The following is a 15,764-nucleotide window of genomic DNA, read 5'->3' on the forward strand; positions in this document are numbered from 1 at the left end:
TTATTGTGTTGAAGATACATTCACAATCCAATGATTAAATACAGTTTAAAATGGAAACTCTAGTCATCGTGAGCTTTTTTTTCTAAATAAATGGAAAATGTTTGAAGAGAAGTGCTGAAAACAAATTTAACTACTTCATTTTTCTTCCATGTGTCTTTTGCTCTGATAAAATCACAAACTATCGTCTTTGTCAAATTGTCGTACGACTTGGGTATTTTTCAAATGAAATACCCAATTCGTTTTCTGAGTGTGTTGCTTCAGATCTACTTTGAAAGACTGAAATATTGATGCCTCAAAATGACAACATTGCTTATTGTTAAATGTATTTACCCATAAAAGTGCCTTATTAACTCGGGTGCATTCCTTTTCTAGCAAGTTGAAACATCAGCCACCACTGAGCTTATGAGGAGAAGAGTATCAAGGTAGAGACTAACACCTAAAGGCAGCCTAAGGCTGCAGAACCATAACAGGAAACTCACAAATGAATTGAAATTCTTGTAACTGTCTTAAGCAAATAGTAAAATGTGAAATTAAAAGCTTCTTTTTCATGTTATCCAAAGGGAGTGTTATCAAGGATTCATTTTTTTTATTTGAAGTAAGGAAGAAGAAAAAGGGCTCATTTATAATTCTGCATTATATTTCTCTTTTTTGTACGAGGACAGGGGAAAAAAAGCTAAGCATTGCCAGTGAATGGCTAACAATTATTTTTGTTGTTGTTGTCCCATAAAAAGCACCGACTTTAAATGTGTATAATCATCTTATGCACATTTATAGTCAGAAAAATATGTCCATTATAGATGGTGGTCATTTAGTTTTGAAAACAACCACCATTTAAAAAGTTATTTAGATTATTTGGCAAGTTGTGTGTGTGTCCGTGAGAACAGAACTCGTCAGTGAATATTAATGTTGTAAAAATTGCATTTAAAATAGTGTGATAATGTGTGACTCCTTCTCAACTGTTAAAGGTCCATTGCTGAACAGATGCCATCGTATCGAGCACTCCTTTTTTTTATTGGCCTTTTGAATAATATTTAAAGCAGAAAGGTGGTCCCTGCTCCCTTTCATTTAGTCCACAGCTGGCTCTGCAATTTGTGCCAGTTTTGCACCTGCCTTTCAGAAGCACCATTTTAGGATGCAAAATCATTCACGGCGCGCATGCTAAATTGATCCATTTGCATAGCATCCTCCAACAATGCACAAAATCAACCGCAGGACAATTTAGAGCAGTTGACATTTGTAATGCTGGTTGTAGCTGAACAGTTTCCACATAGGTTTGAATGCAAAATTAAGTTTGTACCACTAACATCGCTATTACCTCGATATGTGTAAATGTCCATCTACGGTCATCTAATGCTAAAGAGTATAGTTTCTTTCCCAATTAAAAAAAACAAATATAAAGACAAGTCTTGGAATGGAAGGACTTTCTAAAGGAATAATCTGATCCCAGGTGAGGCTCTCTTCAGGAATGCGACCACACTATTTTCCCATCCCCCCCTCGTCTCACTATCCTTCCAAAACCCAGCTATTGTGGAAAGAAAGAATGCTTTTCAAAAAGTTGTCCCTTTCAGAGTGAGGGATGTCGGGTGTGGTCCCATTTTTCACATTGGGCTAAAGAGTTTTTGTGGAGGGCGGGGTGGGTAAGTTAAGGGGGATGGGTGGGATTTGGAGTTATTAGGGAGACCATTTTCTTTGCAATGTGAGTTTGTGTTTGCGTATTTTTAACCTCTACATGGAGGACTTGGTAATTACTTTCTCTCACACTGTGATATACTTCCAAGAATGCAATTGAACTAAGTGGCAGTGATAATTTTACAATTGGCACACTGCGAGTCCCAGGGATTCGCTTGTCTGAAAACTGTGCGTCCCAGGAAACTTGTCACGAGTCCCAACATACTACGGATGCAAATAAAACATAAGCAACGATATATAAACATTCAGATTTAATTTATTTATTATATGGTTTAGGGTTAGGGTTTATTTATCATTGTACTAGTCTTTCAGCTCGTAGATCCTCCTCTCTTTGCAGCCAAAAGTCTTTTGAAATGTGCGTATTTTTCCTTGCTTCCCCCGTTTTGCTTCATGATCATCGATCGAATCTTCTGCAGTTCTTTTCTTACTAGTTGTATTTTTTAACTGCGAAATAACTATCCAGACTGTTTTGCTTTTTCTGAAACATTTTTTATCTTTCTTACACTATTACGAAACTCTTGCTATCGCTTTCTCTCCTTCGTCTGCTAGTGTCTGCTAGTCTCGTTCACGCGAGAATTATTTCGCAAAGATTATGTGGAATAAATTGGTTTGCTATCGGATATATGTGTTTTGGTTTTTTTTTTTGATAAAAATTTCTTTGTGTCCGAAAAAAGCACATTACTTGAAATTGTGCGTCTGGAAGAAAAGCTGTGCGTATCAGACGCAGGACGCAGAGGTAACGAGAACACTGAAGTGGTCGGATGTTGAATAGAATTGATGACAGAAATAAATGCTGTAACTTTCAGTTTGTGAGCATTTACTGTAAATGTACTGTACTGAATAGTCCAGTGAGATGCAAAACGGTGTTTTGCACTACTGCTATATCCAAGAACAAATTATAACCATATAATTTGACCTAAAAGTTAAATAACATGATTTTTTGGGTAGAGCAATGCTCGGCTATATTTCAAGATACAATGTTTTTCGTACAGGGTTATTCTAATCAGTTCCATTTAAGCTAAAGCACAACAATTACTTTGATGAAGTGGAGCTTTTAAAAAAGTCAATAAAAATCAAGATCGAGTCATTGTTACAAACAATATAGAAGAATATATTAATATATGACGAGGGTTCTCAGAAAGTGTTTTGTGTTTACTCTTCGAAATTCAGGTTACTCTTGCCTCACCAAAACTTTTCAATGTTTTTCCAAAGGCCTTTAAAATATTTATATTGGGGTTAATTGCAGGACATAATTTCAAATGATGATTTATAATGAGAACAGGATTTTTGGTAGGAAGTTAATTTTAAATGAATCCCTTATTAAAAATTCCTGTCAAGTGGGAGAACGATAATGTGTGCTAGTTACACTGACACTTTGATTATTTTCATTGTTAATATATGTCACCAAATTTAGACAGCCATGTCAGTGTCTAGGTGTGTGTGTGAGATTTTTTTAAATAGATAGAAAACATGTGGACAGCCCCTGGGTGTGCTCGCATCCCATTGGTTGGCCAATCCCTATAGAGCACTTCATGCCTAAGTCAGGTAGCAAAAAGACTGATTGTTCTTTTTTTTGTACCTGCAGTCAGAAAGAATAACAGATTTGAAGGTTTGAATCATGGGGGAGTAGAAAAGGTGAGTTCTATTTTTGAAACGAAGAACTAACAAAAAAAAGCTTTAATGAGTAAAATGTTTTTTATTTTGTTTATATCTCTCCAGGGATTTAAGAAAAAAAAATTAACATTGGTGCTGATCTGAGGAATCCTGCATATACTGGCTTCAAAGTCACATTTTAATGCTAAAGTAGACTTTTTGGTAGGGTCTGGGACTGGTGTCCGGTTACAAACCTTTAAAGGAGACAGCAAATCTGGAACCACAGCAAAACGCAGGCCAAGTCTTGTCGGAAAGATGAGGCAAAGGTCCTAACTTTTGTTGCAGTCACAGTCAGCACCCAACGTGAACCATTGCAACGCCTTGACTTTGGCCCTTTTGGAAGAAGATATTTGAAATAAGATAACAAATCAATTCATGCAGGCATCCTCTTTGACTGGAATATTCCATGTGTTCTATCCTTCATTCCACCGGAGTCTGTATCTTTTCATAACCAGATTTCAGTGGCGTGAAGTGTACAAGACATGGAGACTGCATACCATATTGTCAGTTGAAAAAGGTGCTTTTCTCAAATTGTTTGAAGTTTGTTGGTTTGCTGCATATTTTGATTTAATATGTCACTGTCACTGAAATATCAGACCTCATGGTCAATGTCAGTTGTGTTTTGTAACATTTTTTTCAAATTTTATTACATTTACAACTCATTTTCACAAAAATACTGTACTATATATATAGTAAAAACAATACAATATATCTCACAGTTCTAATGTGACATTTACTTGTGCATACATTAGTGTACTCTTACACAATCCGGCCATAGTACTGCAACAATCTGCTTTACCGTACGCATGCTGTGTGCTAAAACAACATATTTGTAGTTTTGGATTTGAATTCAGCAATGTGATTTACTTGTGTCTCTGTATGGGGTGAAGAAGGGGGTAATTGATTGAATTAATTCCGCAACAGTGTAACTCTGGCCTGCTCTCATGGAAGAGGCTCTTAACAAATTGTATTTATCACAATTGCTCAACTGCAAACTGAATATATGAATTGTTGTTGCTATGAACAGACAGAAACAAGAAATTCATATTCACGTAAATCCTGACAGAAAGACTGAATTTTTGAATCCATCTGTAAACAAGCACTACTAAATTCAATCTAAACTTCAGTAAAACCGTGTAATATGTATTTTTTTTAATCTTGTCTGGTTTAAATTCAAATACAAACTCCTTTTTTTATAATATCTCTCTCCCAACTCTTGAATTATGGCTATTTAATTTTAGTAATTAACTACATTTGATGGCTATTAACATAAAATACCTCTTAGGTGGGAAGACTGGCAATGAAAATAGATATTTTTTTAAATCATTTTAGCACCATTGACGGCAATATATTGTTGAGGGCCTGTTGACAATATTCACTTGAATACTGAGAATCGATAACAAAATTCTAATACAATAGCATTTTTTTTGTATTATCACTTTTGTGTGGAGGGTAAATATTTTGTACTACAAAAAAAAAATGTCAGTCTCAATTTGCAACACCAGCGGTTAGTGTGTTGGGCTCACAACTCTGGGGTCCTGGGTTGGAATCCAGGTTGGTTTTCCTCCCACATTCCAAAAAGATACGAGTGTGAGCCTGAATGATTGTTTGTGTTGTTTGTGCCCTGCGATCAGGATGTCCCCCGCCAGCTGGGATAAGCTCCAGCACCCCCCACGACCCTAATGAGGATAAAGCGTTTCAGAAAATGATGAATGAATTATGTAACGGAATTAGTTTAATTTCCTTAAAGCCACTATTGTACCGCGAAGTTAATGCTCAAGTCAATCTAATCGTAATCCAATCAAATCTTGAAACAAAAAGCAACGACGCAGCAAGCAAAACTAGATCATCCTTTGTTTTTATCAACTTAAATGACGCGTCAATTCGAGTCGCTCGATATGCAATGTAAAGGCAAAACTTACCGATTGACGATCAAACGGCGTTAAACGTGACGATCACTTCAGATTTTCAACATCAGGGCATCCGAAAGATTTTGCGAAACATCGCATCTGATCTGTATAATAAGTTTCAGGAAATGATGAATTCAATATAAAATGATGTCTATGTTAAACAGAACCTGAACTGAAAAGAAGAAACTAGGCCACACGCGTAATTCTACGAGCTCATGCATGGGGGATGAATGACAGGTGAAGGCAACGTCATTGATTAATAAATATATATATATTTTTTTTATTCCGCATTCTTATTCCTAGGCTGCAGAATGTGAAGCATGATCGCTTACATGCAGTTTTTTGTGTGTTGTATTTTTAATAAATAAAATGGTTCATAAGTGAAACTGCAAATGCAATGAAATTGGTGAAATTAAACAACAGATTTTGCAATGATCACAGGGCTTCAAACTATTTTTTACTCATAGCATAGTGACCCTGAGCTTGAAGTTGACTTGCAATTTAAAACACGGGTGGCGAGGTTAGGGGGTGCTGGAGCCTATCCCGGCCAACTATGGAGACCAGAGAGGGTACACCCTTAATCAGTGACCAGCCAATCACAGAGCACGAGAGGAAGGACAGCTATTTATGCTCACATTCATACCTAGTGACAATAGAGAGTGTTGAAGCAGCCAAGTCTGCAACCCTGAAAAAACCCACACAAGCCCAAGGAGAACATGCAAACACTACCTTCCTACCATCAAATTTTTGGGGCAAAATGCCCACATTTAAAGGTTACATCCACATTAGGAATGTTGCATTGTTAGAGATGTTGGATTGAAGGTCATTCATTCAGACTAATCTTCATCCCTTATTGTTTCTTTAGCTGCTATGCAACTCCTGATATTTGGTTTCCTCTTGGTCCTTTATGCCACAAATTTGACAGTTGCTGAAGAGGAAGGGGAAGATGACCGTGACACAGGTGAGAACATTATGAGCCGCTCCCATGCTTATACAGTCAAGATTTAAGATGAGGAAATGTGCTACATGCAAAATGACTGACTGCGCTCACAAGAATGGATTTAAAACAGCAATATAACGAGCACCTTTTTGAGATGATGAACTGGATCAGTGAGCACCTAATAAATGCACAATGTGCCTGTTTAGAGACTGAATACATCGGTGTTCATCAGCTGGAGCGCTTGGTGGAGCTACTGACACCTTTTGAGTGCAATGACCTCCTAGCCGCCCTCTCTCAACCGGATCAAACCAACTCGCAGAGCGTTATCAAGAAAGACACGGCTTCTCTTGAAGGTCGGCATTCATCTGTCATGATTACAGTGGACTAATGCAGAAAACACTTAACCATTGGAAGATCTTCAATCTGCTTGATTTGGGGGGGGGGGGGATACTGTAGGAGGGCACATAGTTCTCTTGGTAGTGTCGAGTTTGGGTGTTTTACCCACGCTTGTGTAGGATTTTTGTGTGGTGCCGTCTTCGAATGCTGCAAGAGAATTGCATGTTCGGTTGAAAAAGGGTGAAGGAATATATCAAATAAAGGAATAATCTAAGCCTTAGTATAAGTAAAGCAATTATAAAATGCCAATCAGATCTCAAAGAAAATAATTTAAGTAAAATGATCAATTGTTCATTGTAGGGAAAATGCTTTAATTTACATTTCTATCTCCTTAAAATTATTTTAAAAGAAACACACAACTTTCTTCTTGATATCAACTGTAGAAGATCTATGTTCAAATCATCAATTCTGCAATTTATAGGACATTTCAATATGTTTATCTAGTGACGGTCAACCATTGATTGATGTATATAAACTTTAAAGTATTGTGTTCCACCAGAAAGTGAGGCAAAGTGTGGCAAGGAACTGAAGACCTGGTTTCAGCGAGAAAGTCCAGACATCCACTATGATCGATTAACTCAGGCACTGTATCACATCGATAGAGCAGATATAGCCACTGGTAAGCATTTGCCAAAACAAAAAAAATTAATCATAAATATCAACTTTCTGTTTTAGGATGAAATTTAAATGAAGATTATAGATGTATGTTATATTTGCTGACTTTTTAAATGAATAATTGCATTCTTTACCCATTTTTGGGGGTTATTTTTAGTTCAAAAAGGATTATTTTAAATCTAAAAACATAGAAAAAATATTTTCTGTTTTGCACTTTATTATTCAACATTATTACAAATATTTGTATTTCCTTTTAAAATGAAAAAGATGATGAAAAGACATTTTCACTTACTAAGAAACTAAAAAGCTCAAATAAACATTGTTTTAGACCTATAAAAACTGAATATTTAGGGCTTTTGATACAGTTATTTTAATCCAATTTTTAAAAATTATATTTATCTAAATATTCTATCTAAAATGGTTCTGCCCACGTGAAATCAAGTTGACGTTAAATGCAGCCTACGAATCAACCTGAGATTGACACCCTTGCTCTAATGCGTCAGGGTTGTTTTTCCAAGCAAATGATTGTTTGCTAGCTAAACAAAAATGATCCAAAAAAAACAAAGTCCACAGTTAAACGGGTTATTGGCTGTTCAAGGATAAGCGCAATTTAACAGTCCTACAATTGTTGCCTTCAGGCGTTCCCCGTTTCAGTCTGAATAAGCGCTTCCTTGCTCTGCAGTGTTTTATCATTATGTTTTGAATTGCTTTTAGAAGGACCTGCTTACTGTATGTAATGAGCTTCAGATAAAAAGGCTTCACTTGTTTGTACAATCTACTTTTGATAACAAACCTCACGAGGGGAAATCACAGCAAGAGCAAATTGGGACAACACCTCATCTAGTTGCTTGTATTCTTACAGTGGCTTCTTTATTTCAGTTTTTTTTTTTAAAAAAGCCTCATTGAAGACTTGACACGGCAGCATGTAAGTGCTTCATTAAGCTGTGATTGGTTTTAATTGGCGCTTCAAAAGTGGCTTTTTTTTTTTTGCACGCTGCTAGTTTCTGGCATGTGTTGTCGTCCGGCACGGCCCAGACGAAGGTGTAAATGATCTGACGGCACACTCAGTGGAGCTGACATGAGCCACCGAGGAAACCGAAACCATCTGCTCGTTTCATCAGTGAAAGGGAAGGCGATGACAAGGCGAGACACGGGGGAGATGGTGGCATCTCTGACGAAAAGGAGTGTGGCTGTTCGACGTAGACATTATGAAAAATCATCGATTTCTGTTCTATAGAGAGAGAGAGATCTTGGGTGTATTGCTACACTCAAACACAAAAAACAGCTAAAAGAGTATAACATTTTGGCTATAATACAAATGTTTTGCCTGTTTCCACAGAGCTTGGAAAGAACATTAACCAGGATAAAATTTTGAACTTGAAACGATATGTCGAAGGCTATCACGAGTTTATCATGGCTCAGAACTCCAAAGAAGAAGAAGATGAAGAAGAACCAGAAGCAGATGAGCCTAAAAGACAGAAAAGAGGTGAAAAAATGTTGCACAAAGGTCAGATGACACTGTTGTCTAATACTAATCTGCATAAATATAATGGTCAAGTACAATCCATTTTTGGATGTTTGTTGACCCTGGTTTTGGTTCAAATTGAGCCTTAGTCAATACAGGCAATAGAAATACTCCTATCTTACAAGCCTGTCCATTTTCAACATTTTCAGTGATATTCCAACAAGCGATAGGAGCGAAAAACCATTCGAAATAGGCAACATGCTTCACTGTTTTTACACCTGTTTAGTAAAATGATGGATTAGATTTGATTGCTGTGGACAGTTACAACTCGTTACCCTACTGTTTCTCTGGGTTTAGATACTGCGATTATATGCCCTATTTCTGCACTTCCTATGGGAAGCAATTTCAATGTATTCGTCCAAAAATGCTGCTGTAGGAATTTCACACTTGGGTACTTTTTCATTCATTATGTGCGTGTGTGTTGTAGCAGCCGATATGACATGGCATGACCTCGATCTGATTGTGGAGCGGCCCCCGGTCCCAGCGCACTCCAAGACCCCAATGGACGTGGCCCTCCCAACCTTGTATGGGCTCCTTCTGGGATTCGGGGGAACCTTACTCATTGCCATCTTTATGCTCTACACTATCTTGCATATCACATGTCATAACAAACAGAGACGTCAATCAAAAGTTGCTTACATCCTTCCTCAATTGTGAGGTGGTGATTCAACAATAATTATTGCTGTTCTTCAGCCCTAACAAAAATGTCATACAAAACTACAGTAGCAAATGAAGCATCTCTATTTCATTTTGTGCTTTTGCTGCTGTTCTATCTTTTTTTTTTATTGCATTTTGGTATTTAGTTTTTTTTATCTAGGTCTACAATGTCTTGTGTGTCTTCTGACTGTCTTGCTACTTTCTGCAACCAAGAAATTTCCCGAACATGGGATGAAATAAAGTTCTAACTTAACCTAGTAAATCAGGAGCAAAGTATGTTTTGTTGTTGTTGTTTTTTGTTTTGTTTTTTGGAGTTTTTTTGTATTCTTCGAGACTTCTGGCTCGCTTGTGGTTGCTGACTTGGGGCTAACAGATGGACTGGAACCAGGCCCTGGCAACAGTGGTTGTTCCGGTGTTACTTTGATAGTGATGCTGACTTAGTGCCTGTCTGGCATGGAATAACCCCCAATTATGCAGCTGTGGTGCCTGCTCTCCACCAATCGTACCCATAGCTTCACAGTCCTGTGAATAGTTAGTAGAAAAGAAAAAAACTACACAAGCTATAGGAATGATATAATTCTATTATACATAAACATGATCCACAAATGAGCTCACTTTAAATTATACTATGAATGTTTTCCTGAAGCACACCAGATCTACCCATGGCACCATGGATGTAATCACCAGCACATTTATTAATTTGAAGGTCTAATATGTCATGTTTACGTCCTCGTTACACTTCATTAAATGGAAATTCTGAATAATGAGACAGAACAGCCATTAACTACCAGGAAAAAAACTCATTTTAGAAACAATACACATTCTTAGTTTCGGTTGGAGATCTGTCTAATGTACCTAGCCCACTTTGCATAGTAATCACTATTGGCAAAATCTGACAAATACCTTCGAACATGGCATTGTGGTGTGGAAGAAAAATTAATCCAAAAATAACCAGTGAAAGGGAATAAGTACAGAGCTACCTGCTTCCATTTTTGACATTGTGAAGCAAATTTGCACCATCCAAATCCCGGCACTCAAACAAAATGACACCGTAGACCTTACATAAGTGTCATTGTCTCCCGTTACCACAAGACGGAGCCGGCTCGTTGGAGGGGAACAGGCAGTAATAGTGAGTTGTATTTTTAGTGGTCCCTTGATGTCAATACCTGTTGTGAGTTCACCGATGGAGAATAATGTGCTCTTGCAGGTGGAATGCTAGACCCGGATCATGCTTTTGTTCTTCTGTCTTACTCGGGGCCCCAGTGGGAATTTGCTCAAGGATGATAATGAAAATATCTGACTTAGGAAATACAGAACAGTGAGCATTTTCACACACAAGTGGCTACCAAGGCGTCCTTTCAGATGTCTCATTAAGGAAGCCGAGCGCCGCGAGAGGCAGAACAATTGTCATGCAAAAATGGAGCATTTGCCGATGTCATGCATGATCAGAGAAAGAGAGAGCCTGCTGACACTAAATTGACATTTACACTAGCAGACGCCACGCATGGATTTCAGCCCCCGTCTATCTCCATATAAAGCCTTTTTTATGGGGTTTTCCCCCCTTTTGGTTATTTAACAAGTTAGCATTGTGGACTCGGGAGAGGGGCCACATCTGTCCCTTGTCACCCAGAGAATCAGGTATCTTGAATTTGGGGGGGAAAAGTACGTATATAGAAAGGCTCAAGTGCAGTATGTGTGGTTAAGCGCTCTGCAGCAGAGCCCCGAGAGACATTTAGTGGCACCGAAGGCTTTAATTTCACACTCCCCTTCCATTTGCATCTTCATCTGCAGGGCCACTGAGGCGCAATAGTCCCTGATCAGCAATCACTCTTCCTTTGCTCAAGATATATGGAACATCAAACTTTTAGAAGTCATTTTCCTTTCAAATAGCCTCAGCTGCTGCTTTCATTTTTGTCTTTCATGATTTCCTTGAAGAGAAACCAGGATTTTTTTTCTTTTTTTCTCCACGCTCCACTTAAATTTTACAATTAAACCACAGTGTCATCCTGTGGTTTTCTTTGGTCACTACAGAAAAGAAATATATATAATACTAGTGTATATTGTTTTTGTTTTAAGAATTCAAAATACACATCAAACTGTTTACATAACATAAATAAAAACATTAGTTATAATATGACATAATCATACTTCATATTGAGACAGAAAAAAAAGAAATAATAAATATATAAAGTGTTCCCTCGCTACTTTGCGGTTCAGCCACCGCGGACTCAGAGCTTCGCGGATTTTTGGGGGATTTTTTTTTTTTTTAAATACGAATATTACATTGAGACAAAATATTTTACATTTTTTTTTGTTATAACATGAATTTCACTCTCTCTCTCTCTCTCTCTCTACCCGTATTCTATATGGTATACTGTATACAGGGGGCAAAAAAAAAAAAAAAATATATATATATATATATATATATATATATATATAAATATATATATATATATATATATATATATATATATATATATATATATATATATATATATATATATATATATATATATATATATATATATATATATATATATATATATATATATATATATATATATATATATATATATATATATATATATATATATATATATATATATATATATATATATATATATATATATATATATATATATATATATATATATATATATATATATATATATATATATATATATATATATATATATATATATATATATATATATATATATATATATATATTATTATTTTTTGGGGAATTAAATTCAAATTAAGCATTTTTGAAGGGGAATCCCTACTTCGCGGAAATTCACTTATCGCGGGTGGTCCCGGTCCCCATTAACCGCGATGACCGAGGGAACACTGTATATGCTTTTATAAGATCTTGATCTTCAGTTAGATTTTCTTTTTGATTTTTTATGAAAATAAATGTCTTGCAATACATTTTGACTTTACTGAACAATATACAAAGATTCAGAATTGTAAATATTTGTTCTCTTTGGATTTAAACAGTGATAAATGTTTTATCAACCTACTAGGTCCTGTGTTACTTGCTTTTCCAACCAGCTAATCTCTTTCCAGTTGCTGGAATTCAGAATGTTTTATTTCACATAACAATATGAAACATATTAAAGATTGGAGTGAAAACCTTTGTGCAAAAGTTGGAAACGTGTAAAAAAAAATAAGTCATCACTTTTTAGGTGTTAAATTACTTTATTGGTATAAGACGACATACACGAATGAATGCACCTTGATTTTGTGTTTGTGTGGGGGGGCACTGGGGGTTTCTTATATTTAGTCACAAAAACACTGCTATTTTAAAACTCTTTCTCTTCACTATAGAGTGATGCATATTAAAAGCGGACAAACAACAAATATATTTCAAGTTGGGTTTGCTAACAATGGCGTCAAGTTTAAAGTGCAATCAACCAAGTCTTGTGATATTGGGTCTTACCCAACATGAACCAGCACAGTACTGGTCTTGTCTCAAGGAACAAAACAAAAAGGGGCAGAAAAAAAGATGAAGCCAATCTTAAAATAAACATAATACATGTAAATATATGAAATACAATCAAAGTCACATGAATAATAAAAAAATATCATTGGCCTCTGGTTTTGATGACATTAAAATGCATGATTCAATATTATTCCATTTATATGCCAATCAACAAAAAGCTTCTTACAAGGAAATTGTATTACACACCTGATTTTAGTTCACACTACCTTGTATAGTGTGACAAAGCTGATCAAACTCATAACTTAGTCATGTCAAAAGTTAAAAGTAATGACTGCTAATGAGGCCACAAAATGTGGTTCAATGAATGCAGAGGTGATATTTTTTTATCTCAAGGTAAGCTATTCCAGAATATAATGATGGTCTTAAAACTGGTTGAAGGAGGCGGGTTTGTTTCGGTCTCCATTTTTGTCTACTGCACATTGGCTGTGTATTAAAACAATTAAAAAAGTAGTACATTGAAATTTGTGTCTCTTGAGCCATGCAGTACAAATCCAACCCAAGTCGCATGAGTCAATTTGGGCACATTTGTATGTATGGAAATAGCATCAAAAAATGCAGTGGTTGTGTTGTATTTTAGAACGCTAATGCCCCGTGAAAGATTCAAAATAGACACATTTTCTTAAAGAAAAAACAAATATAAAGGCGCCACACAGCAAAGATGAATTCACGATAGCTCATTTGATAGGTTTGGTTGTAGTTTTATATGACATGCGTATAATGCATATCCAAAGGAGACATTATTATTATGATGAAGTTTACTTTTCAAATGCTTATATCCAAATAGTCAGGTCTTTAATACGTCTTTGTTTGAACAGTTTTCCGCCACAATAAAACATACAATTTTCTGACACATAATGTCTATTTATATGATTGAAGCCAGCTAAGGTGATGATTTAATAAAAAGTGGTAGCTTTAAAGAGAAGAAAAGAGTTAACAGCCAAAAATATAAATAAAATGACATGAGCGCACGTCCTGTTGGACAAAGTCAAGCTGACTAATTGACCTAAAAGCCTTCTTTGTTCCCCAAAACATCTTATAGGAGCCATAGAACCCTTAATGTCCATCCTTCTAAAAATCACTGAGGATGCTGATGTCTGCAAACTCCTGCCAATAACGGTACGAGTAAAAGACCAAGATGGAGGACCACTTGAGGGTCATGAAGCTCCACACACATGACAGGTAAAGACTCCTCGGATCAATCAATGCTGCAATATACACCAAGAAAAAAAAAATATTGTTGGACTTGAACACAAAAGCAGTGGCGTAGAAGGAAGGCGCTTACATTGCTTCTGTGTGATGGCCAGTGTCAGAAAGATGACGAATGTGGTCACAGCCACGATGCAGAAGAGTATGCCGACGCCGATGAAGAGTTTGAGGCCTTTAAGCCATGTGCGCCAGTAGTCTTGAAGGTACATGACGTGTGTGACCAAAACCCAGAGTGCCAAAACACCTGCCGTAACACAACAAACCACAATGAATGGCTATATGTTGGAAAACAGCTTGCCACACCTCATATTTAAAAAATGTCTAATTTCATAGCACCTTACTTGATGACTATATTACGGGGTAATATAAATTCGCTTTGTTAGTGTTTATCGTTCACAACCCGGCAACACTGAGGTCTACTGGAACAAATTCACCGCCATTTGGTTTCAAACTTTCATGGTCATGGGCTAGTGTTGCTGCTCTCTATAAGTGGCATTTTGTTTTATTTTAGCATGATGCTAGAGGACTTTTATTGGAAGTAACGTAATAATGGTGTGATTGAACATTTTGAGGTTCTAAATCTAATGTGTTCTAACATCTGACATCATCAAAATGAGTCAGAAATCATGCATAAAGTTTCAGAGGAAAAATATGTTCCACTGTCATAATATAAACATTCAAATTTTCAAAAATCACCTTCCAATAAATATTTTATTTGCAGATTGTTTCAAGTAAAAAAACAGATTAAAGTGATAAAAAAATAATAGCAGTAAATAAATATGGATGCTGACTAGCTTTAATTTACATCAAACTTCCTGGGATGGTGCATCATTGGCAAAAGATTCAGATTCATAGATTGTGCCTCAAAATCAATAAAAAACATAATAACACACTCAAGCGGCTGAGGAAGCAGGATTGAAATCAATGGACTATATTTATCTGTAGTATTATCAACGAAGTATGTCGTCAGGCTTCTTGTTTTGAAGTTTTTGACTACTCCTCCCATTTGCTTTGGACCAAACAGCCCTACTGCATCACCCAATAAAGTGTTTGTTTCCGTGGAATGGATGCTGTATACTGGCATTCACTTACCCGAGAGGCCTCCCATCGCTGCCGTCCATGGCTGATGATGAACAATATTCCACACCAAAAAAGCCGAAAGCCCAGCCAAGGCACCAAAACATGCATATCCTATGCTGACATAGATCCGCCGAAACACCATCGTCAAATGATCACCTCGTGGACTGAGAAATAATTCAGTGTTTATATTTAAAAACCACTAAACCAGCTCCATAGTCAGCTTATCGCCACATTATGTAATACGGTAGACGTGATGCTAAAGACGGAGATCGGGGATCAACAAAAACAAGGCCTTTGAAAAACTAACGCAGAAATTGAGATGTTTGTTTGAGGTCTAGAAATGCCGTGATAAAAGGGCGTATTTACCACTAGAAAAAATATTCGAATGTCACTAAATTACACCTAAAACGAGTCGAAGATGAGCTAGCAGCAACACGGCGAGATGACTGTTTTTCCGGTTGTTGTTACAAAGACGACACACATGATCGAAGAGAGCTATCCCCCACGCTCTTTTGTTTTGTAACTCGTAAAGGCAACATTTACTTGCCTTGAAATTCAATAATTACTCGTGTCTTCACATTAAGGATA

General features: G+C 36.5%; 3 protein-coding genes across 5 annotated transcripts in view; 1 reads left to right on the plus strand and 2 right to left on the minus strand.

The window, feature by feature from the left end:
• plxna2 (plexin A2) overlaps positions 1-5,477 on the minus strand; it is a 215,696-nt gene extending 210,219 nt beyond the window's left edge. For both annotated transcript variants that reach the window (XM_077730404.1, XM_077730327.1), the window contains exons 1-2: positions 5,265-5,477; positions 3,537-3,675 (exon numbers count right to left, since the gene is read on the minus strand). The gene's annotated coding sequence lies outside the window, so the exon portion shown is untranslated. The remainder of the gene's footprint in view (positions 1-3,536; positions 3,676-5,264) is intronic.
• Positions 5,279-9,647, plus strand: tmdd1 (transmembrane and death domain 1). 2 transcript variants are annotated; one of them, XM_077730583.1, is made up of 6 exons: positions 5,279-5,489; positions 6,118-6,213; positions 6,399-6,545; positions 7,088-7,207; positions 8,543-8,689; positions 9,156-9,647. In XM_077730583.1, the coding sequence occupies exons 1-6, from the start codon at positions 5,483-5,485 to the stop codon at positions 9,383-9,385; spliced, it is 747 nt and encodes a 248-aa protein (XP_077586709.1). In that variant the 5' UTR covers positions 5,279-5,482; the 3' UTR covers positions 9,386-9,647. The 2 variants fall into 2 exon arrangements, with proteins under 2 accessions (XP_077586709.1, XP_077586785.1); XM_077730659.1 differs by having other exon boundaries at positions 9,159-9,647.
• Positions 9,648-12,572: 2,925 nt separating this feature from the next.
• On the minus strand, positions 12,573-15,652 carry slc48a1a (solute carrier family 48 member 1a). The gene is made up of 3 exons (XM_077729322.1): positions 15,189-15,652; positions 14,173-14,340; positions 12,573-14,095 (listed from the first exon to the last, which is right to left on the minus strand). The coding sequence occupies exons 1-3, from the start codon at positions 15,316-15,318 to the stop codon at positions 13,959-13,961; spliced, it is 435 nt and encodes a 144-aa protein (XP_077585448.1). The 5' UTR covers positions 15,319-15,652; the 3' UTR covers positions 12,573-13,958.
• Positions 15,653-15,764: the final 112 nt, after the last annotated feature.

Source organism: Stigmatopora nigra, chromosome 1 (genome assembly GCF_051989575.1).
Source record: "Stigmatopora nigra isolate UIUO_SnigA chromosome 1, RoL_Snig_1.1, whole genome shotgun sequence".
In the NCBI taxonomy this organism is placed as follows: Eukaryota; Metazoa; Chordata; class Actinopteri; order Syngnathiformes; family Syngnathidae; genus Stigmatopora; species Stigmatopora nigra.